Source organism: Triplophysa dalaica, chromosome 11, assembly GCF_015846415.1.
Source record: "Triplophysa dalaica isolate WHDGS20190420 chromosome 11, ASM1584641v1, whole genome shotgun sequence".
In the NCBI taxonomy this organism is placed as follows: domain Eukaryota; kingdom Metazoa; phylum Chordata; class Actinopteri; order Cypriniformes; family Nemacheilidae; genus Triplophysa; species Triplophysa dalaica.
In genome coordinates, this window is record NC_079552.1 from 965,152 (window position 1) to 990,668 (window position 25,517).

Consider the following 25,517-nt stretch of genomic DNA (forward strand, 5'->3'; position numbering starts at 1 on the left):
AGTTCTGTTGACCTGATGTTTTTTTATGATAATAAATAGAGACAGAGGCACATGTGAGGATAAAAACATTTTATTTAAACACAACTGCATGTGTAAGTGTATAAAGCTATAAAATACTGCAACATACTTCAAAGGTCAAACATGCAAAGGTTAAACGACGTTTTCACGAGTGGTTACATAAAAATTCTCTCAAAATGAGTTTTTGTGCAAAGGTGCTGCCATCAGCGTCCGAGATTAAATGTTCTTTGACAGGTTACGGTTTACAATCCTGTTGTCCGTTTGGTTAAACGTAATGCGGGACAGTTACCTGAACTTCATTAAATATGTGACTAAATATATGGAACACCGGTACAAAGCAAATGGGGTTAAAGACACGTTTGCTAACAACAACAAGAGATGACAAAACATTTTTTATTATAAAAACATTCACTCTTTCCCTCATTTCTATATGTCTGAACACATGGAGAGAGTTTGTAGTGGTTCTTAAAAACAAGTTCTGTATTAATGTGCTTAATTTATCATATTAACGGGTCTTGAAGTATCAAATCACTTTTGCAAGTTACCGAAAAAAGCAGCTTTGATAAAATCTGTTGAGACTTTGAGTGGTTACAGTTATAAGAGAAGACACTGTAAATAATCCTCGAAGCATTAATACTGTACATACAATACATTCATCACCAGAACACAAGACATAAACACATGACGCACCATAACACACACACACACACTTCCCTTCTATAAGAGCAATTCAACCAAACCAAAGAGTTTCCTCTCAAATACAACTGAAAGATGGGATTTTCATATTTAGTGCTCAAATAAATACTGTTGGTTAACGTGCAGGACTGAACTCGCATTTCAAAACTCAAAATAAATCTGATTCATGGATCCCGTGCTGCTCTTTCAATACCAAAAACTGTGTTTACGACTGCATAAGAGCAGACACATACAGTACGATGTCGCACAAGTTCCAGCTACATAATAAATGAACAAGAAAATCTCTTTAATATCACAACTATTTCTGGAAACTTGTGCTCATCTGTCAGATATTTCTCCCGAGGAAACGAGTCAGAAAAAAAATGTGTCAAATTGAGTACAGATTTGTCTCGTCTTCAATCAAAAGTCAATATTACTGAAGATCTCAATATCAACTCAAACATTTCTCGTCAAATCCAGATTATTTGACCTCGACAAACCACGTTCATTTCTCACCTCCAGACTCCTCATGTCTCTTTTTATTTCCAAACAGTCTGAGGAGAAACATCTGACTCACACTTAAATGAAACACAGCTGAGAACTCAAATCTCATGAGCTATGAAAGAGAAACGTGTGATCAATAACACGAAGCACATCAGATGATGTCAGATAAAGACACTCGTGACACAATCCTGAAGTGTTTGTGCTCTGGTGATGTTAACTGTGATCTATCTGATGGATTAAAACATTCATACACACGATAATAATGTTGTGCTGTATGTCACGTGATGTTTGCACACGTGTGTGACGGAGTTGTGTCAAAAACCGTCAGTCATGATTCTACAAAACACATGTTTCTATTGAGGTATGTTAAAGTGCCAAGGCAAGATAACTAACGTCTTTATCATGTGTAGAAAAGACCCTGCTTTGTGCCTCTTTACCTTGATTCTGTCCAAACCCAGTTCATTTTTTGCTTTCTGCACAGTGTGCTTTGAGAATAAAAAGCAGGTTAAATATCCACCATTGTATTCGAAATGTCACTACAAAAAAAACACAATGCACACACGGAGGTCCTACATTGAGAGAGAAGAAAGTCCACCAAATTCACAGCAACACACCTTCAGTATCCCATCATGCACCTGACGACATTCTCCACCACATTTCACAGAAACGATAAAATGAGTAAAAACAACACAAAGTGCTTCAATGTCACCATCCATCGCTGTATGACGGCAACCCGTTCTCATCTAAAACACGACGCTCTCTCTCTCACACAACAATATAGATGTACACGTGGAGAATAATTCATGTGAGACGGTCAAGTTTCCACAGGAAACTCCAGACTGAATCACAGACGTTGGCTTTTCTCCTCCGTCTTCTTCGCTCACTCCTGCGCTCATCACACCGGTTTGCTGTATCCAAACACACCCACAGGGAAGTGTTTGACATGTGTGGGCCACTGAGCCGCCAGCTGGAAAAACTTCACATCATTCCACTCCACTCCATCTATACACACTGAAACACAACAACACACATTCAGTCACAGTGTGTGTGTGTGTGTGTGTAATCTCATCTCGATCAAGAACACACTTTACATTTAACTTCTGGATTCTCAATCAAGTAACTTAAGTGATCACAACACACTACAATAAATTATAATATGATAAAATAGGATTCAATTTAATACGTTTACTTTCATTTTACGGACCATTGTGAAGCACACAACATGAGGAATTAAAAAATTGCATTTCATTTGTTTTAGATTCACATCAATTCCATAATGGACATCCTGTGGGTGTGTTCCTCATATCCTAACCTTTCAATTCGCTAGTTCCACAAGATGGCGCCGGTGAGCTTTTTTTTGGGGGGGGACGTTTGGGAGTAATTTCTGGTCGTATAACACCGTATGGGAAGAGGAGGATTTTTGGCTTTTTTTGGTTTTTAGATAAAAAAGAAGAAAATAATATAACAGCGATACGACAGATCCTCTTTACATTGCTCAGCCAAAACAACTCCATAGTGTTACACCAACAGAAATTAGTCTGTCGGGGCAAAAAAGCTCACCGGCGCCATCTTGTGCAACTAACGGGTTCGGTTCAATCTCTGATGACATCACAGGAAATGGATGTTCAGTACCTCTGAGCATGGTGTGCTGATGTTTGGCCGTACAGATGAGTCTGCTGATGCCGTCGATCACCTGACTCCTGGAATCCACATCCTTCTCCTTCAGTTTCTTACTGAGAAAGATCACTGCAGCACAACACACACAAAAACACACACTGTCATAGATAAACAACACACAACTGCAGAAACACAGGTCAGCTCCTCAGTCATTATATTCAAACATGTTCTGTGTGTGTGTACCTTTCTTGTTTTTCTCTTTAGTCACAACAGTCATGGCCATGCCGTGAGGAGGAGTCATTTCCCCGCCGCTGGGCAGACGGCTGACCTGTAGAGAGCGGAAGTGACTCTTCAGTGTGTTCTTCAAACCCACGTCTCTCCGCTCACCTTCACGCTTCTTCTCTCCACCCTGCCACGTCCAATAATCCACCTGCAGCCCCATCAGCTCTCCACCTGTGCACGGAGAACTACACACAACACACACACTCATATTACTGCTCTTACATGTTTTTGTCTTCAGATTCTGGGTGTCTTCAGTGTAGAAATGATGTGAGTGATGATGTCATACCCAGCTCCGAAAGCAGCGCATGCAGAGGGTGAAGGGGGCGGAGTCCCATAAATATCCTTCCCATGGGGCGTGGCCGGCTGTGCAGAGGGTGGGGACACAATGCCCATAATACTGCACAACGCATCATCAGAATCCACTGAGACAATAAAGAAAACAAATAAATGTGGCATTAAATACACTTCAAGTCAAAACGGTCACTTTAAGGGGTCATAGGCGCAAACATGTGTTTTTCTGTTGCTCATGCATGTATTAGACACGTTTCATTGCACAAATGAAAGTGTGTGAACAAAAGATGCATTCTATCTAAAAGTGTTGAGCCACACCTGCCTGAAACACCTCGTGTGACCACACACCCACAAATCTACATCTGTTGGTGGTCTGATTTGACTAAGACCGCCCAAATATATACACAAGTAAGGTGGTGTACCTGTCAGTACAATTGAAGAGGAACCTGATGTTCCAAATATGGTCAGAGGTGTTACATTTCCCTCACACGCTTGCAGTATTCCACCAATCACTACACACTGGTGAACTGGCCAATCAGAGCACACCTCACTTTCAGAGACATGAGCTTTGTTAAAAATCTGAACGTTTCAAAGAGGCGGAGCAAAGAGGCGTTTTCGAACCTTTAAACACAATGTACTACATCTAAAACAAACCATAATATTCGTTTTAGCCGTGTCATATGACTCCTTAAAAAAAGCTTTGCCAAAGAAATGACCAAGCTTTATGATTTACTATACACTAATCAATACGTTTTTTTTTTAAATCCAGAACGTACCAAATGAGGGCTGTTTTATATCGATCAATAATTGGAGCACCATCACTGTTTCACATAAACAAGCAGTGTTTGTGAATGATGTTTATATGAATTCTGAAGATCTTCCGTTAAGCCGCACATGAGACATGAGGTCACACACTGCAGGTAAAGCCGCCGGGCACACAGTAAAACACAGCTTGAGCTGTAAAATCCATATCTTACACTGAGAGAAAGAGCATGAAGACACCGTTCAGCTCAGACCTGACCTCGTGTTCCTGTGTCACAAACACTGACCTCTGACTGATCCAATAAAACAGCTTCACTAACCAACCGACTTCTGCTGACCGTCACCTTCATCCCTCTTGGGATCTTTCTCGATCACGTGATGTAAAGAACATGTGAACATTGTATTATATCAGTGTATTACCTGATGTTGAGAGATTGTGTTCCACGATGCCCACCTTCACAACCTGAAACAAAAACATCCGTCACATTTTTCTGTATGTTAATTCCTCTGTAAAGTAATTAATTCCCACAATTGAGTTTACAGCTCATTATCATTAAATAATACACCAATATTGAGTTCTTATACAACACAGATTTAGATTTGTAGATAAAATATAAGTGTGCAAACTTACTTTAATTATAAAATCAATGTCTTTGAATTGAATGAATAGGATTGAATAAAAAACAGTCCATAATAATTGTGAACTCCATTAGTACTGTTTCAAGCTCAATAAAATGACAAGAGAAGATGAATTGTTTGTAAATGACCCTTCAATTGTGTATATACATCACACCTGGATCTCTAAACATGTGGTCAACAATGAGCTAAAGTTAAAGAGTCTCACCCCAATAAATGGCACAAATTTTTGGCACGAGTCTTCATCTGCACTGTGGAGAGAAAGAGAGAGAGACAGACAGTCTAAAGCGCTTCAGTCAGACAGACAGACAGGTCGTGTATAAACACACAGACAGCTGTGCGAGGTGTAAAATAACGGCACGAGGGATTCTCACAATGTGATGAACAAACACACACAAACGCTGCTGTTGGCATCACGTGTCAGATAGTCAGAAAGAGAAGAAAGAACTTTATAGAGATCAAGTATAAGACACATTCTGTGATATTTGTAATGAACCTGTTCAATATATTCATGTAGCACACTTCAGGAGAGCTTTGTTTGAACCCTACGTAGACAACATGGACGTCACCCATAAATTTGTGAAGAGCTGTTTTGAAGCCTAAAGTGGGCGGAGCCGGGCATAGCCATCTTGGCAGCGTGTCACTGCCGGGTGAAAAAATGGGCAAGAGGCAGGACGTGGGTGGAGCTAAGGTCCCTGGTTGGTGAAACCACATGTCACTCAAGTGGCCACGCCCATAATTATGCAGAATGTTAAGGCTTAAGAGATATTTGTACACCGGAGGAGAACAGAGCGACGCAACACGACAATCCCATTAGAACAAGCCATGTGTCGCGTCGTGTCGTCCGGTGTAATTCTAAATAAACAGTTTAAGGTCTGATAAGTCAGTTATACAGTTCTCCCTCTTGTGAATGTAGACATTTTGATTCCAATCCTATTTCAGATGTTTTTTAGTGTTACATCCAATGTGGACAAAATCTATGATTATAATGTGTGCTAAAGAGTTTTATTGTGTTTTGTCGCATCGCGATGCATCCGGTGTTGCCACTGTGTAAAAACACATTTTGTCTTTTTATTTCACCTCTGAAGTTCACTGAGCAGATACCATGTGCTGAGCTTACTGTATGTTTCATGTTTGTTTTAATTTGATAGTTTTTAGATCTAAACAGAGTATTTAAAACAGTTGAAACTAAAGAAGCGTCTGTTAGCTCTGGTCACCCCAACAGCAGAAAGCCAGACAGGATTAAACAAAGATCAACACACACGTGTCAATCTTCAGGCATTAGTGAGGTGTGTGTTTGAATGAGACACAAGAGATCTGAGACATGAGCGGGTGACAGAGAGGAGGTCAGGTGAGCCAATCAAACACAGACATAATCAAAGGTCAGAGTTCATATACCTGATGTAAAAATCAAAATACAAACTTCTCTTCCTTGGGACGCAAAAGATGAGAAGACAACAAGTGCAGACGTGTTAAAGATAAAGCTAATGATGAAAGATCAGACGTCTGCAGGACATGAAAACTCACTGACGGTTAACTGCATCCAAGTTGAAGTGCTTTTTCATTTAGATTTTCATTTTTTACATTTATTCATCAAGCTCACGTAGATAATGTACAAACACCCCCAGAACCAGTGTGACACAAAGAAATACAACTAAATACTCCTCATCTGTCTACATTCACTTCTGCCATATTCACAAGAAAATGATCACAAACATCCCTGTTCCATGACATCACACACACATACATGTGCGCACACACGGACACACACACAGGCACACATGCACACACACATATACACACGCGCACACATGGACACGCACACAGAGGGTGTCTGTACCACTTCTGTCTGTAGGTCAGCATGGCTTCAGAGATTGGGAACTGATGGGACACGTTTGCTCCAGCGAGATACTGAATGATTCGTCCCGCCACATCCACAGTGTCTGTAGAGAACACCACATCATCATCTCTTTAACACACATTACACAAACATTCAGCGGATAATGTGTTTCAGTCAGTACCTGAGGGCGGAGGCTCTGAACGACAGAACAGCTCTCTCCACGACGGGTCCATGAACATGCTGTTAAATTTACTGTCGAATGATGACACGTGCTTCGCAAGAGGATGAGAACCTTCAAAGAATCCACAAACACGGTCAACATAAAACAAGAACTCCGTTTGACATGACTGCACTAACTTTCACTTACCAAGAGGGATGATGAGGAAGCGGATGTAGCTCAGCCAATCAGGCGTCTTATTGGCCAGCAGATCCACAAAGAATCTCAGGACAGTGCTGAGGTATCCCTGATCGCCCGCCACGGCAACCTTAATTGTGGGCGGAGTCTGAGCATTACAGTTACAGCTGTGGGAGGAGTCACGTGACACTGATCAGACTGTTTGAATGAATCGATGATTTACACTCTTCAAAATAAAGGTGCATTATACACAGCGATGCCATAGAAGAACCATTTTTGGTTCCACAAAGAAGCGTTCAGTCAAAGGTTCTTTGAAGAAGAATCTCTTTCTTACCGTTTCATAATCTGAATCGGACGTTAAAGGTTCTTTATGGAACCATTTAGGTTCTTCTATGGCATCAAATGTATAGATTGACACAGAACAACTGACCAATCATATATAAACGTGTGTGTGCACTCACAATCTCTGAATCCGTGTGACGATGGTGTTAAACGCAGCCTGTACATCAGCGGGCGAGCAGGTGGACACGATGGGCTGAGAGTGTTTCTGCAGAACCTCGCCAACATACTGAACAACAAAGAACTTTTCATAAAAGAACTGAAGAAATGAACGTTTCAGGTCAGATCTGATCATATTTATATTATGTGTGTGAACACACCTGACCCTGCCAGTCGAGTGTGTTGATGAGGATGATGTTTTCAGGAAGTCTCTCGTCGGAGATCAGAATCTGATTGAGTTGATCATACACAGATTTCCTGGGCACCTGGACAACATAACAGTGTTCTACTTGAAGAATCAGAAGTTACAGAGATGAGGTCAGAGGTCATTCAATAAACAAAGAGTTTTTTATCCATTTATTGAAAGACGTCTGAATTCACCGTTTCTACAGGCTGCATCTTTGCTGAACAATTTTATTATCACACATTGTGAATACTCAACGTCGTGTGTAAATAAGTCTTGACTTGGAGATTTCAGGAATTTGAAGCAGGTCAGATATGCCGTACCTGTGTGGTGAAACGGGCATCAGGTGATAACTCGAAGTCCACGCTGGCCGTGCGGTCGCACTGAACTTTAGAATTCTGTCTGTCCTTCATAGACGTCCTGCTCGCCTGCCGGAGCACCCGGCTCTCTGTTTTACTAAAGGTCATAAAGCACAAAGACATGTTTCTTTCACAAAAGCCAGTCTCGCTGGCCATCGACCGGGCCGGTAAATGTCACATGGTCAAGGTTTCTAAGAAAAGAGTTATGAAAACTAGCGGCCAGTGAGAATGAGTTTTGAACACAGAGATGACATGATCATGTCTACCTGGGTGACATGGGATTTTGGGATTCGGTCCTGCACAGTTTTGCAACAGAGCTGCCCGACCGATCCACGCTGGGCTCCCAACCGGCCGACACATCTGATGATGCCGTCCCATGATGCTCCACGTCAAGCTCCTGCAGAAACACCACATGAAAAAACGAATAAAAAGTAAATAAAAGTTACCGTAAACACAAATTATGAATGTCAAAACCCGGCTTGGATTCTTTGCTAATGAGTGTACTGATGGAAAATAACTGCAAGTCTAAATAATGTTGAACGTGGTCAAATCAGTCCAGAAATATATTTGCATCTAATGTTGAAAAGCTTTTGCGTTTTGCTGCTCTCCGTAATAATGTGAAAATGAAAATGTGATGCGTGTCTAGTATGTCAAAGCACAAAAAAGTCCAGGTGGAGGTGTGAAAACATCATGTGACACTCTCATAATCTGAAGAAAGTCAGAGGGAAAGGTCAGAGGTGAAAACAGCAGTGATTTAGTCAGACATTCTCCTGAAGGGGGCGCTGTGGACAGACATGTTTCCTGTAATGATCGTCACTTTCACCCAAAAATATAAATACATCATGTCATTTCAAACCTGTAAACGTTTCTTTCCTCTGCAGAACACAAGAGAAGATATTTTGAAGAATGTCAATAATCGAACAACATCATTGCATTGTATGAACACAAATCAGAGAGATTTCTCAAAATATCTTCTTTTGTGCTCCACTGTGTGTGTGTGTGTGTGTGTCTGATTGTGTGTGTGTCAGAGGTGTCAGCGGCACGTCGGCTCGTTTCCTCTCCACCTGAATAATGGAGGAATGTCACGGGGAGAACAAGGGGTGACAGAGGGCGAGATGCTGAACACCCACTGATGCCTCTCCAGCGCTCAAAACATCTCCACCCGAACATCCGTCAAACCTAAACACCGCCTGACCTAATGTTTCCTCTCTCTAGCTCTGGAAAAACATCACGTGTCTGGTTCATTCGTTCCTTGTGTGCACGAGACATCCTGAACTAAATATGACTAACTGTGTTTTATTTACACACAAAGAAAAGCTGGAACTGCACATGAAGAAAGCAGCATGATCTCTCACCCCAACTGCATTGTCCATACTACCATCATCTTGATGTCGTGATCCGGGTCTTTTACACACATCCACCGACAGGAAGTCACAGCCCTGCACATAAAGAAAACAGCAGTGATTTATTCAGACGCTCTCCTCCTGAAGGGGGCGCTGTGGACATGTGCCATCTGTGTTTCCTGTAATGATCGTCACTTTCACCCAAAAACAAAACTACATCATTTACTCCACCTAAGATATTTGGAGAAATGTCAATAATTGTACAACACTAAACTCCATTGACCATCGTATGAACACAAAACCACATTTCTCAAAATATCTTGCACTGAAGAATGCCTTGCATTCAGATTTACAACCACACGAGGAGAGTAGATGTGTAAGAGAGATAATAAGAGTATTTCTATAGTATGACATACACATATGCGTGTCATTTGTCCAGCGATCATTTACCATGTAAACCTGTTATCCTACTGTCTCTGTGTATGAAAGATACAGGTTACGCAGGTAACGTTATGTCCTCATCTTCAATAATATTCAAGTCAAGTGACATCAAACTGACATTTAAAAATGAAACTGAAAACAGCGAGCGCTTCCCTCTATATCATGTGATTTCACTTCTCATCGCGGTGTGACGCTGGAATGTGCCGACGTTTCTGAACAGCTCATGCACATCTCTGTCATCTGTACACTGTGTCTCACCCTCGAATGTTTGTGATTCCAGCCACAGCAGACACACGGATCAGATACGCACAGATCTGATGTCAGACACTCAAAATACCCATAAAGCCCTAATCACCCTGACCCACCCCTCAGAGGTAGATTCAGGAGATTTTTAAGGTTTCAGAGCTGTGTGTGTGTGTGTGTGTGTTAATATCACACTACATTCCTAAAGTGTTCACGGTCCAGCACATGCTCAGATTGACATCCCATCTGTAATAAAACATGATGACATCAGCCAGACTGTGACTGTTTCCAAAGAGATGATCTGCTGCTGTATTAAGAGTGTGTGTGTGTGTGTTTGTGTGTAAAATCCTCATTTAGATGTGTGTTTAAGCTCACCATATCAGAGACGTGCGTATGTTGATTGTGACTGTGAACGCTGCCGATCTCTGTCTGAGAACTGGAGTGTGAGACGCCCTCAAAAAACGGCCTGCAAACACAAACACATGTGACATTAGACATGTCCTACAAACAAGAAGCTTCTATTAAACTTTACATAACACATATTTCAATGCAAAATGGCTTTTTTACTTTTGCTCCAGCAGTGAAAAGGTTCCTGAATAACATTACAGGCGATCTGTTCTAATAACTCTCAGAAGTCATGAAGCGTGTGGATTGTTTACTTGAGTTTGGGTTTGGGCGTGCTCACGACGCTCTCGGTGTCTTCCAGCTCCGGACCGCTGTCACTCGGATTATAAACTTCTAGACTGTCATACAACAGATCCAAATCCTCCTCCACCTCCTGCGTCTGATCCACCCGGTCTGAATCTAGAACCTAAACACAGAGACCGATCAGAAGAACTTGTGTGGGTAACGAGCTTTAATGTCCTTTCAGTCGTTATAATAAAACCATTTATTTTATATGTTATTCATATTGATAGATATTAATATTTTAGTGTGTATATTAAGTGTATTAAATGAAATTAAAACTACTCAACAGTTAAAGATTTTTTTCTGTTTGGGCCACATGACGTTTATGTTGTTACCACTGAAACTGTCTTTACGCTTATATACACACACCCTATAATTGATACAGAACTATGAATGAGTGTGCTTTAGAAACAAATATAAAAACACAATAGATACACCTCACTGCTTTTAAGATTAACTCATATAGACACTTTTTTAGTTGCTTTTCGCTCAATTTCTTTACGTAGCGACATAAGAAAACAAAGAGGTAATGACTGATTCTGAGTATTTTGATAGTTAAGGTCTACGAACATACTGTCTGAAATGTTTGTTTTTGGTCGATGGTTTGTACGCTGTCCCTGAATGCTTCTCAAAATGTTTGCTATGGATGTAAAAAAAAAACGAAAATTGAACCAACTCCAAATTTGAAACGGATGAAAATATCGGGGCAGTGAGTAAATGTGACTGACACAACGTGAGGTCGTATTAGTAATTATCTCAGACTCAATGTGCAAAGGCCTTAAGACAGAGAGACAGACGGGTCACGTCCAGACAGACAGCTCACCTCATCTGTGACTTTAAATCTCTTCAATAACGCCACAAATTTCTGTTTGAAGTTAGGTTGCTGTAAAAGACAGGAAGAGACACATCAGTTTAGAATGAAACACAGGAGTCTGCTTCTATTCTCAGAGGAAGTGATATATGTGATTCTGTATGAGTCAGTGTTTGGTGATCCTAGAAAGAGAGAGACAGAGAGATAGAGAGAGAGAAGAGAGAGACATTCTCACTCGTGACATTGAGATCGTTCTGATCATTTTCCGTCTGGGTTTTTTCGGCTTTCGTACATCGTCGTCTTCATCGTACAGATCCTACAGCACATGGAAAACAAATCAGAATCTTTCAAAGGTGATGTCACACTTGAGTTTGTTTGTGTGATTCTGTAACTTCATCATTGTCATCATTCGTCTGTCTCTCTCTGCGACACACTCACTCACATGTTTTTATGGTGTTCGTGACACAAACCAGACGATCTATACTCTCGTTATGACATGACACGCGTGTGGACTGACCTGTCCGTGTACAGCATCATCACTGGCCTCTTGCTCGGATGAATAACTATCATCGTCATCTTCAGAATAATTGTCCATGTCAGGAGACCGATCTGAGGAGCACACAGCACACATCGGTCATCAGACATCAATCGTGAGTTGTAAGTGTTGTGAAATGACACCAACGCCTCACCGCAGGCTTTGATCTGTGCTCTCGTGCGGCCGCTGCTGTACTCGTGATCGATGGCTTGACTGGACAGAGAGAACACGCTGATCTCGGCCACGCGTGCGGGAGCGTCCTTCATGTTGCTATGGAGACCCAGAATCTGACCTCCATCCGTCGGGTGCTGCAACACCTTCACAAAGAGCATCAACACTCAAAACTCAACACCATCACTTCACAAACACACAAATCACCCTACAGGCGTCTTCCAAGGCTCGTCCCCTTCTTCTGGTGGTTTCGCAACGTTTAAACCATTTAAGTAGGTTCCCAGCAAACACAGAACGTTCCCCTGATGTTAGTTTTTGGTTCCCTTATGGTTCTTTTTTGGGAACCAAAAAGTAACGTTCTAAGAACGTTCATTTCTGGTTTTATTTTTTGCAATCAGACAATAATTTTACCAGAAAGTAAGGTTAATAAGGTTCCCCGATGGTTCTTTTTTTGCAAAAAGAAGATAACCAGAAAGTTATTTTAAGGTTTGTTTTTGGTTTTCTTTACAGAAAAAAAACGCTCGTTTCATTGTTGCTATAACGTTAGGGGCCAATGTTCAATTTCTGTAAAGAAAACGTTAGGGGAACGTTCTGGCACCCAAAAATGGTTCGTTGGGCTTTACCTCGGCCATGTTGATGACACCGACCGCCAGAGTCTTGTAGCCCAGGATCGTTCTGTTTTTGTAGCGTTTTCGTCTCTGCAGCAGAATCTGTAAGCGGTTGGCGTCTCTCTTCAGAAAGTGAGGATACTGTTATGACAGAGCAACAGAAGTGAAACAATTTACTGAGGTCAAATGTCCACCCCGTTGTGGACAAACATGTAATAGTCCAATAACGTATCTTTCCGGCTTTAACCAACAAAGCCCAATCCCCTCATCATGTGGGATCCCACGTATCAGAATTCTGGTGACATCAGACGTCTGGAGGGTTTCTAGAGAGACGGGTCAGAGTTTGTGTCATGTACCTGCAGTGAGAAGGTCAGCTCCAGCTCCGTCTCCATCAGACCGCTGGGCGGGAGGATGTACTCGTTCGATCTCAACACACGTTTTGAGCCCTGAAGACACACAGCGTCCAAAAAATGCATCACTTCACAATTCACATTCAATACTTCATCGTTCCAAAGATTATTGTTGTGAAGATGAACCATATGATAACTGGACAGAGTGAGTCACATGATACTCGACTGACAGCATTTTAAGAGAGTCACAATATTTTTACAGAGGCTTGTGAAAGACAAAACTCACCTGAATCTTCACAGCGATGAGCACCGAGTTCAATTCTTTATCTAACTCCTTCAGCACAATGAGCTTCTTCAAAGTCAGACTACACAGCCTGTGAGAGACAGACGGAGAGAGACGGACGCATAAGTGTTTATCTGTTTGCAGTCTGTCGGGATTTAGTGTGTGTTATTATAACATCCCTCAGTTTAAACAGGCCGTGATAAAAAAACTGAAACAATCCAGACACACACGCAGCACTTTTCCATTAAGATTATATGAATAATATATTTCTTATCTTATCTAATATACTTAACTTATATAGATATAAGTAAATTATATTAATACTCCTCTAAAACATGAACATGATGATATCAAAGGAAACGCAGCAGTTGAGAGTAAAAACAGGCTGACAGAAATTTCCCAGAATACTTTGCACTCAGACGAGAGTCCAGAAACCTGACACTCTGGTATTTCCTTCATTGTGAATTACTGCTGTTCACAGACACATACACAAGACATAAAAAACACACAAACAACATAACACACACACACCACATAACACACAACACACGCACACAAGATAACACATACACACTCAAACACACACACACACAATCACATACACACACACAACATAACACTGACACGACATAACGCACAAAAATAACACACATACAGTACAACACATACACATTCACTTACACACACAACGAAATGCACACACATAACACATACACACACATGACATAACGCACACACTATTTTTTCTCCTCTCAAGGAATTATGCAAATAAGGTAACAGCACAAACACAACTTAAACAACATTTACCCATACATCCACGTCTGCATACTCTAAACACTGAGGATGAGCTCAGAGGGACAGTGTGTGTCTGTGTGTGTGTGTGTCACACTGAAGGTGCTGAAGATAAAACACAGTAACAGCAGTCTAAATAAAGCTCCTCTTCAGACGTTACTATAGTAAACACAGTAAAGAACACAGTAAAAAACAGATAGAAGGGTTTGTGAAAGTACTGTGACAAGAAACACTTTAGAACACCTGTGTGTGAGAGAGAGAGAGAGAGAGAGAGAGAGATGAGAGAGAGAGAGAGAGAGAGAGAGAGAGAGAGAGAGAGAGAGAGAGAGATGGAGAGAAGATGACAGCTTCAGTATCTCCCAGAATGCTTCCAGAATGCTCTGTGTGTTTGGGCTCTTCCAGATGTGTTTGATTATGAACATACATGTGAGTGAGTTTGTGCTGACAGAACTGAACATTCTCACAGTAATCTCTCTGTGAATATATATCTGAGTGTTCACGGGGTGCTGTTCTCTTTAAAACATTGTTCATCCAAAAATAAAAGTTCCTTCATAATTTTCTCGCCCAAGTTGTATAAATGATGAACACGGAGAAAGATATTTGGAAGATTGTCAGTAACTTTCAGTTCTGAACATCATTGAGTGCCACAGCAGGAAACATGAAGTTATAGCTGCACTATAGCTGCACTCAGGTACATTATGCCATTATTATTTTCCCTGCTTATAAAATTCCTCTGATACCTGATATGAAAAGACCCAATTAGACCCAAACAGTTTCAACAAATGAAACTTCCTAAATCATAACTAATAGGCTCTTCCTATTCTTCATGAACACATTGTGAAAAGCTCTAAATAAATAAAATTGAATGGAATTAAATGGTAGTCAAATGTGAACATTTTGTAGTCTAAAGTGGTGTAGTCTTGTTTTTTTGTAGTGAGTACACTATGACTTTGGGCTAGATTCTATTCTTTTTTCAGCTGGGCAACCAACATAATGTAAAGAATATCTTGTGAAAATGTAATCTTTAGACTTTAATTGACTTTTTTGACTGACTAAGGGCACTTCAAAGACTTACTGTAAATCATATTGAAATGCTTAAAATCAAACTCGAAAGCTCGTCACTAATAACTAGACTTTTAAAGGTAGTTTTAACATACTGGGTCACACTTATGAGTGCAAGTTATTCCTATGATTGACATTGATAGTTAACTATGAAAATGTGTGCAGTTTTATTAAGCACCGGTTGAACTTAAAGATTGCTGGAAGTGTCTCTAGCCTGACTTTCACAAGGCCATGAGTTCTCATCTCTTATCATCTAAAACAATTATATACATTGTAGTTGAATAACGGTGAAATGACGCCACATGGGAAAGCCAGAGGGCGTTCTTGCGCAGAAACTCTGAATATGAGAAACAGAAGAAGAACAATTAGTTCCAGGAAATGCCAGTGGTCATATTCTATCGCTGTTCTTCAAACCTTTTCAGGTATTTTCATGATAATAAAGTTGATTTATAGTGATGATGTTTGACGAGTGCTGCTTTTTCAAATGCACGTTATAGACGACTCAATCTCATAGTGATTTTAGATCGAGCAGTTCACTGAAGAGCTGTGCAGAAAACATCGATGGATTTAGACATGTATAATTACATGAAAAGCGTTACGTATCGTCCAGGCCTAAATCTCTCCCTCATTTATGGATTCATGTCACAAACATTTGTTTGTTGGCTAGTTAGATACTATTTAATATGCCAACAATCCCCTTACAGTTAACAATAACAAATATGCTTGTTTTATTAAAGAATACGCAGTGGTTTTAAAAGTGGGCCCGATTGATCAGCAGAAGAAGAGAACATTTAATACACCGGTGAACAGAGAAATGCGACTGTGACCCCGGGACGCTCTCGTGACGGAGGATGAACCCGCGTGCAGCGTAGCATCAACCTGGTCGGGCTCATCTTCTGTAACACCTGCTGCAGTGTCACCTGAAGCGGCAGTAGCTCAGGCGCAGGCTTACGCAAACACTGAAATAGTGTACTTTAAATGTTTGCCTTTCATGATCTCCTTCGGTTTCAATTCTCCGGGATTCACCAATGGTGTAAAGTCATTGCCTCACTATCTGACACAACACGATGTTGTTACGTATCCTCGCACTTTTTTAAGTGGGTATACGGAAATCCTTGAGTTTTTCTAGTGGGCATACGGCGTATACCTGCGTATCACATGGACTACACCAATGATTTTTTTCCAACATATTTCAAAATATCTAATATTGTGTTTGACAAAAACAAGAGATGCAGTATTTTCTCCCTACTATGCTAGTGATGACATCGCTGAACTGAGAATTAGAGACATTCTTCCAAATATCTTTCTCTGTGTTCATCGGAACGAAGAAATGTATGCAGGCTTGAAACAACCCGAGGGGGAGTAAATGATGACAGAATTTTCATTTTTGGGTGAATTGTCCCTTTAATGGTAATAATGATGATGACAAAAAATATAATAATTCAACTCACTTTACTGGATTACTTAACAACAGACTGAAGTGAACACACACACTCTGTAGCACAATCCTAATCTCTCGTCCAGCCTCCAGCATCACAGTGTGTATAAAGCCATTAACAAAAGAGCTTTTATCAAAGTGTGTTTATATAGAGAGCAGATGAAGTGTGTGTGTTTGTGTGTATGACACAACTGAACAACACTACAAACCTAAAGACACTACATGAAGTTCAAAGGTTCATTTATTGAAACATGTGCTTTTATTTAGTGTTTCTATAGCTACAGCACAAAGGTCGTGGGTTCAATCCCAGAGAACACATGCTTATGAAATCCATAACTCAAATGCACATGAAAGACCATCTATGAGCGTCAGATTAAAGAAAGCTTTCAGTGAGGATCCTGTATATAATGAGTGAAGTCCATATGACACACTGCAATGCTTCTGAAGCACCACAAAGCCAGCAGAAACCTTTCAGCATCTGCAGCACAAAACCAAAAGCCTTCAAGCACGCTCACGTTTCCCGCTATGAGCTTCACGTCACTTCATCTTTGTTTGTGTGAAGTGAAGAAAAGAGTGGAAGCACAACGTGACGCTGTATGACATATCCAGAGCTTCTTTCTGCAGGCTTTCAAAACACTCACAATAAGCTTCACCCACAGTACAAAATCATTTGAATGAATTTATTTCAAAGAGCTCACTGTGAGACGGTGGATTATGACTGGACGTAAACATCAGAAGAGAACACGCGGTAAAGCTTGTGCTGTTTGTGTCTTTATCACCTGCTGCTCTGAAGAATCTCACATTACAAACCAGCAGCTGACGTTTATTTTTAACAAGATGTCCCATCATTTCAGTCCCATCTGATCTATATCACTTCTGATCGTTTTATGATGAATCGGAGAATCGTCACTTTCATAGGGCCGGGAGAAAAATGATGATGTCATTTAACACACAGCAATAATAAGTCGTGTTTAATGACCATTATTTGTTTTACATTTACATTTATGCAGTTGGCAGACGCTTTTGTCAAAAGTGACTTACATTGCATTGTACTATACATGCGCTTACAGTACAACATGAATTTTACAGTATTACAGTAAAACTAAATGACCGTTATACAAAGATATATAATAGAGGCTTAAGATCATCAGTGTTCAGTTAATGTGCGGAAGAAATGCTTGAAAGATCTTTGTCTTCAGGCAATGTTTGAGACGCTCTGAGAACTCAGCAGGGCCGGTGATTTTTGTCCATGAAATAAACAGCCTGTGAAGCTGCTGGCATACGGAGCACCGGAAATGCCTGAGTGCAGAGGACAAGAGAGAGAGCGAGAGAGGGGTGGGGAGGAGAGAGAGGGAGCGAGAGAGAGAGAGAGAGAGAGAGAGAGGGCGAGAGGGAGAAGGAGAGAGAGAATATGAGAAAGAGAGACAGAGAGAGAGAGAGAGAGAGAGAGAGAGAGAGACAGAGGGAGAGCGGGAGCGAGAGAGAGAGAGAGAGAGAGAGAGAGAGAGAGAGAGAGGGAGAAGGAGAGAGAGAATATGAGAAAGAGAGACAGAGAGAGAGAGAGAGAGAGAGAGACAGAGGGAGAGCGGGAGCGAGAGAGAGAGAGAGAGAGAGAGAGAGAGAGGGCGAGAGGGAGAAGGAGAGAGAGAATATGAGAAAGAGAGACAGAGAGAGAGAGAGAGAGAGAGAGAGAGAGAGAGAGAGAGAGAGAGAGGGAGCGAGAGAGAGAGAGAGAGAGAGAGAGAGAGGGCGAGAGGGAGAAGGAGAGAGAGAATATGAGAGAGAGACAGAGAGAGAGAGAGAGAGAGAAAGAGAGACAGAGAGAGAGGGAGAGGAAGAAGGAGAGAGAGAGAGAGAGAGAGAGAGAGAGAGAGAGGGCGAGAGAGAGAGAGAGAGAGAGAGAAAGAAAGAGAGACAGAGAGAGAGAGAGAGAGAAGGAGAGAGAGAGAGAGAGAGAGAGAGAGAGGGAGAGAGGGAGAGAGAGAGAGAGAGAGAGAGAGAGAGAGAGAGAGAGAGAGGGCGAGAGAGGGAGAGAGAAGTCTCACATAAATGAAGCATTTATAAATCTTGCTTTTCAAATATTTCATAAATATTTCACAACATATAGAACAATAAGAACAAAATGCCAGCAGAAGCGCAAGCGCATTCCTTTAGCACACATTAACTCAGGAATATGTTAAAAAACATATTTTATCGCTCTAGATTTTCTTTATAACCGTTTATTATTTATTGGGAAATTATATTATTTTCTTATTATTTTAATGCAAACATGTGGTATAATGATGTTTTTACCTTTGTAAAGCACTTTGTCTAGTGACTTTTACTCATTATAAACCCTTTTAACTGCACTGTAACTCTATTAACTGCATCTACTCATCTACTGCACTGTAACTTCAATAACTGCATTAACTCATCTACTGCACTGTAACTTCAATAACTGCATTAACTCATCTACTGCACTGTAACTTCAATAACTGCACTAACTCATCTACTGCACTGTAACTTCAATAACTGCACTAACTCATCTACTGCACTGTAACTTAAATAACTGCATTAACTCATCTACTGCACTGTAACTTCAATAACTGCATTAACTCATCTACTGCACTGTAACTTCAATAACTGCATTAACTCATCTACTGCACTGTAACTTCAATAACTGCATTAACTCATCTACTGCACTGTAACTTCAATAACTGCACTAACTCATCTACTGCACTGTAACTTCAATAACTGCACTAACTCATCTACTGCACTGTAACTTCAATAACTGCACTAACTCATCTACTGCACTGTAACTTAAATAACTGCATTAACTCATCTACTGCACTGTAACTTCAATAACTGCATTAACTAATCTACTGCACTGTAACTTCAATAAGTGCATTAACTCATCTACTGCACTGTAACTTCAATAAGTGCATTAACTCATCTACTGCACTGTAACTTCAATAACTGCATTAACTAATCTACTGCACTGTAACTTCAATAACTGCACTAACTCATCTACTGCACTGTAACTTAAATAACTGCATTAACTCATCTACTGCACTGTAACTTCAATAACTGCACTAACTCATCTACTGCACTGTAACCTTAATAACCGCATTAACTCATCTACTGCACTGTAACCTTAATAACCGCATTAACGCATCTACTGCACTGTAACTTCAATAACTGCATTAACTCATCTACTGCACTGTAACTTCAATAACTGCATTAACTCATCTACTGCACTGTAACTTCAATAACTGCACTAACTCATCTAATGCACTGTAACTTCAGTAACTGCATTAACTCATATACTGCACCGTACCTTTAATAACTGCATTAACTCATCTACTGCACTATAACTTCAATAACTGCATTAACTCATCTACTGCACTGTAACTTTAATAGCTAATGTCTGTAATTAATGCACACTTAAGTCACTTGCACTATTGTATAGTCAATATTGTTATATGTTCATATCCACCTGTACATTAATGTTCACAGTATATATCCTTCTGTATTTATTGTCCATAGTACATACCGACTGTCATATTGTTATAGAACATTTGTATAGTATTTTCCTAATATTGTATTCTGTATTTATTAACACTGTATATCTGCACTTGCTAATTGCACTTCTGGTTAGACCTAAACTACATTTCGTTACACTGTACTTGTATATGTGTAATGACAATAAAGTTGAATCTAATCTAATCTTGAATCTAATTTTAGACAAATGTCTCATGTTTATTTTTACCGGCACATACTATACACATCCCATAAACGGAGCATACAAACTCGAAACACACACAGTTTCGGACTAAATTCCTGGTCAAAATTATCACTATTTGAATCAGAAAAAACCATTAACTATAAAACTACTGAAAAGAGGTGAAGCTGAGAAAACCACAAAATACACACACTATCTGTCTCATCTGATGCAGAAGGTGTTTGATCAAGCTCACAGCACTTCTTTTCTAAACATCAGAAACATTTGAGATCGTCAACTCAAAACATTTCAGCAGATCGTCAACTCATGCATTTATGTGAAACATTTCTGTAACTTTTCCTCAATCGCCATAAACTTGAAGCTAAAAAAAAATCGAAAAGTTCAAATGTTGTCTTTGGGATCAGTTCTTGTGTCTTAGATTGATGATAAATGTTCAAGTCCCTGTGAACTTGCTACCGTGTTAACATCTGCAGTGTTCTGATTCATTTCTGAGTGAAAAGGAATTTGAAATGTGAAACGTGGGCGTGGCTTGATTTTTCCATGTGATGTGATGTATATGCTCCGCCGAAGCTGTCTAACTAAATGTCATTTAAGATGGATAGTCACTACACGACGGATGCGTATTTTCAGATTTTAACTGAAGATTATTAGGGCATACAAATTTTATAAAGAGAATGACCCACATTTGTAAGCTCTTTAAAACGCTGTGATATTTCAAGAAAAGTAGGAATTGCTATTTTTAATTTCACTTCCGTGAACCAGAAGTTGCGATCGTTTTTACTTCTGTATTTTTACGCATTTCCGAGTGAAATGGAATTTCTTATGAGATAAACAGTGTGCGTGGCTTTCCTCTTTCTCTGCGATTGGATGTATAAAACAGCCGTTGCATTTTGAAATGAAACTAGCAGCAGACTGACAGCTGAAGGGGAGGAGTTAACGGATGCTCCGCCCAAGCCGTCTAACATACGTCATTTAAGATGGACGGAAGTGCATTTTCAGATTTTAACTGAAGATTATGAGGCACAACATTTTTTAAAAGAGAATGACCCACATTGCTAATTTATTTACAATAAACGCTGCAATATTTCATGAAAAAATATGCATCGTCATTATTTATTTCACTGGTACTTCAAGTATAAGTTGGTGGTTTTTGTACAGTCCCTGCAGAATCAATAAAAGAATCCAATTCCTCTCAGCGGAGATAAAAAGCCAAACATCAGCACAATCCTGGTGTGAGGTGAGTCTGAAATGATTGTGGTTTGTGCTGAAAAGTAGATGAATCACTTTATACCCCCGAGATTCACAGAGACCATTCAGCAACATTTACAAACAGCAGACTGCGCCATCACCACACTGAGGCTAAAAGGCCTTAGCATCGCTGTACAGTACAGTCTTCAACAATATGACCTTGTTTAAAGTCACACTGTAACCAGAATAAGTTGAGAAAACTAAAAAAAAACACATAAAAGTTACATAAAATCTTTTGAGCTATGATGTTCCCAATTTTAAGTAAACAGAACTATTAAGTTTTGAGTTTGTTGTACTGTTTTATATATTAAATAAAAAATATATATTAAAAAAATTATTTAAAAAAAATTAAATCCCGAGAGATTTTAGTTCGTCCAGACGCTCCTAAAATTATTCCTGGACAAAAATATTTCTGACCAAAGCCACAATTTCCCATGTATTTCTCTTTACATGTTCAGGGATATAAAGAGAAAATCTGCTTCCAAAATCAAATCTGCCATTTTACAATGTAGGTTACTGAACAATAAAAAACAATCCCTGAATCCAAAAAAAATTCCCAGAAAGACAGCGAGCATCATCGGGGTCTGACGGCTATAGTGGTGGAAATCCCACCGCAATTACATCACTGCCACACATCTGTTTCCATGCCAACCACACAAGTGTGACAGATCACACCAATACAGGTCTGATAAATGCAAAAAACACAATAAACACCCTGCAAGTACACAAACAATCCCAGACACGCTGCTCAGTGTGTTCTATAAACTCCTCAATGCTGCGTGCTTTAGGGGGCTTCCCGCTGGAGACGGATCACTTACGGATCCGTGTGGGAGAACCAGACATGTGTCACGGGAACAGCTGCAGCCAGAAACATCGACACCCACGAGAGAAGCAAACACTCCAAACACAACATTGATTTATTATCACAACCAATAGAGATTTCAGTTTGTGTCAGCAACACATCGATGCACCGCATTATTTATGCGTTACAGCAGAGTCTTGTGAAGGAATGAAATGTTTCTTTCCCGTTTGAGACAAATAGCTTCTTGCAACCGTCATTATAATAACAAATAAACACTAATTAATTCCTGCAGGAACTGATTTAGAGCAGATCCAGATTGAAAAATAAAAACCCTCAGATGACTCTAATGGTGATGAAATGCATGGAGAAGATCATATCGTGTTATTTATGAGTCGGGTTCGGACTCACATTCTTGGTTGTGTTGTTTTGCGTGAGCTCTTATGAACGATGCCTTATAGATTTTCTTCTTGTTTAACAGTTTTTTCCTCACAGAAATATGCTTTGAAAGATGAACTGTCTTTAATAAAACCAGGAACATGTGTTAGGAAAGTGAAGAAAGTACCACTTACATTGACATACAAGAACCACACACATAAACAAACGCAAACACACCTTTACAGACATGCGCACAAAAACTCTTACACGCACAAAGGCACACAAACAGTCTTACACAAACTCTCATACATACGTACACACACATACACAAAGACGCACACACAAAGGCATCACAGACTGTCTTACACAAAATCACGCAAATACACATTCACACAAACAGTACATGCTCACTTATAACACACATGCACGCATACTCTTACACACAAACAGTCTAACAAAAACTCTCATACACACACTTACACCAAATCTTCTACACACACACACAAACAAACTCTCATACAAACACACACAGACTTACATAAACTCTCATACGTACACAGACACAAAGGCACACACACACACTCACACAGAAAGACACACACACACACACACACATGAACAGTCCTACACAAAACCACACACAAACATGCAAACACACGCTCACGCATACACACTTATAACACACATATACGCTTACTCTTACACACACAAAGGCACACAAACAGTCTAACAAAAACTCTCATAAACACACACACACAAACAAACTCTCATACAAACACACATACACTTACACAAACTGTCATATGCACACACACACGAAAAGGTACACACACACACACACACACACAGGAAGGCACACACACACACATGAACACTCTTACATATACAAAATCACACACAAACATGGAAACACTTATAAAACACAGACACACTTACACAACTCTTACACACACAAAGGCACAGAAACACTAGCTCTCATAGAAACACACAAACTCCCATACATACATCACTCACACACACACACACAAACAAACTCTCACACACAGACACAAACTCTCATACATACACCTACACACAAAGGCACACACACTCTTACACAAACAAGCAAACACACACACACCCTACCCAGAGCGCGGGGACACATCTGGGTCAGAGCTGATAAATGGACCTGCACCACTGCTGCCTCTCAGAAGACCTCATGCAGGTGACCTATCACACATCTACACAACTCACACATACTGCACACTGTGTATTCTCTACTCACTGACACACATCATCACTGCACACATAAAGAGATGAGATGACATCTCTCTGCTCTTCAAATGTGTCCCATCCCATCATTCCCATACAGTGTCTCTCAGCACCTAAAGCTCGCAGATGTCTGAAAAACATCACCTACTGACACCTGAAGAAGAGACACAGAGTCGAGTTGTCTTAAGACGTCAGGAGACGTGTTTCTACATCAGCGTGTTATATAGAAGACATCTGGAGGAAACGCTCTCCAAACATGTGCAGGACACTGAACACACGGACAGTCAAACCAACGGTGGAGGAACAACAACGTCCAAACACTTCCAAGGCAAGAGAAACAAACCGATTATAAATCCAATCTGGAATTCCCCATATTGAGAAAAAACAGATGATGCAGAAGAGAAATAAAAATAGAGTCGGCTTTGATGTTGTTGATGCAGAAACTTTATAACATCGATTCAGCATTCAAAAATGTGTTGCATAGTAGTTTTTTTAATCAGGTAGAAACAGATCTGTATAGAGTATTTAAGTCTTCTGTGTTAGAACAAATAAAACCAAAAACAACATCATATTATTAATGTTATGATTATTATGGCTAAAGCTCAAGTTTTGTCACACCGGCTGCTCAGATTTTCCGTATTGTTGACCATTAGAAGAGTGATGAGAGAAATAAACACAAACCCTGGAGCTCAAACATCAATACAACACCACACACACTCTGACACACATTCTCACACACACAAAGTTTGTTTTGGTATCTTCGTGGGGACTCCGATTGTTTTTACACTAACCCTAATTGTTTTTTCTTACCCTTAACCACGCCCCTAAACCAAACCCTCACACACATCTTCTGCATCTTTACACTTCAAATAAACATCATTAGTTTGTTTATTACTCATTTTGCCTCGATGTGATCACTGTCTGCTCCCCACAAAATACGTGATGTTGGGTTTAGACAAACACGACCACTCCTTTACGCGCACGCACACGCGCACGCACAGTGACAGTACAGACCTGGGCACACAGCTCGGGGACGACGAGCGGTCGATCTCCCAGGTGGCGAAGAGGTTCATGGGGACCGGCGTGGACCCGGAGCCCGCCGAGCCGCACACAAGCGCCCCGGCCGCGGATGCAGCCCCTCCGCCGCCCGCTGCCGCCGGAGCCGCTCCTCCGCCTCCGATGCCCGGGTTCAGGAAGGCAGCCCGAAGCCCTCCTCTCTCTAGCGCTGCCGCCATCATCACCTCAACAGTCCGACTCCTCTAGCGCATCTGATCCGATCTGATTTGATCCAGCACCAGCGCTCTCTGTGAACGTGAATCTGATTCACTGGAGCAG

The 25,517-nt window shown here is 40.5% G+C and overlaps 1 protein-coding gene across 1 annotated transcript; it reads right to left on the minus strand.

The window, feature by feature from the left end:
• Positions 1–54: 54 nt before the first annotated feature.
• zmp:0000000755 (phosphofurin acidic cluster sorting protein 2) lies at positions 55–25,499 on the minus strand. The gene is made up of 24 exons (XM_056760544.1): positions 25,197–25,499; positions 13,497–13,584; positions 13,217–13,306; positions 12,876–13,001; positions 12,236–12,398; positions 12,064–12,155; positions 11,782–11,862; positions 11,559–11,618; positions 10,708–10,859; positions 10,424–10,514; positions 9,377–9,460; positions 8,288–8,418; positions 7,986–8,118; positions 7,640–7,744; positions 7,442–7,548; positions 6,993–7,147; positions 6,807–6,917; positions 6,626–6,728; positions 4,994–5,036; positions 4,570–4,612; positions 3,383–3,518; positions 3,058–3,281; positions 2,830–2,943; positions 55–2,208 (listed from the first exon to the last, which is right to left on the minus strand). The coding sequence occupies exons 1-24, from the start codon at positions 25,418–25,420 to the stop codon at positions 2,093–2,095; spliced, it is 2,772 nt and encodes a 923-aa protein (XP_056616522.1). The 5' UTR covers positions 25,421–25,499; the 3' UTR covers positions 55–2,092.
• Positions 25,500–25,517: the final 18 nt, after the last annotated feature.

Excerpts from the sequence above, each read along its gene's own strand:
- zmp:0000000755 (XM_056760544.1), bottom strand. The coding sequence starts at position 25,420 with ATGATGGCGGCAGCGCTAGAGAGAGGAGGGCTTCGGGCTGCCTTCCTG. Across the intron at positions 6,918-6,992 it reads CTTCCTCATCATCCCTCTTG|GTTCTCATCCTCTTGCGAAG; the intron begins GTAAGTGAAAGT and ends GATTCTTTGAAG. Across the intron at positions 3,282-3,382 it reads TGCGCTGCTTTCGGAGCTGG|TTCTCCGTGCACAGGTGGAG; the intron begins GTATGACATCAT and ends TGTTGTGTGTAG.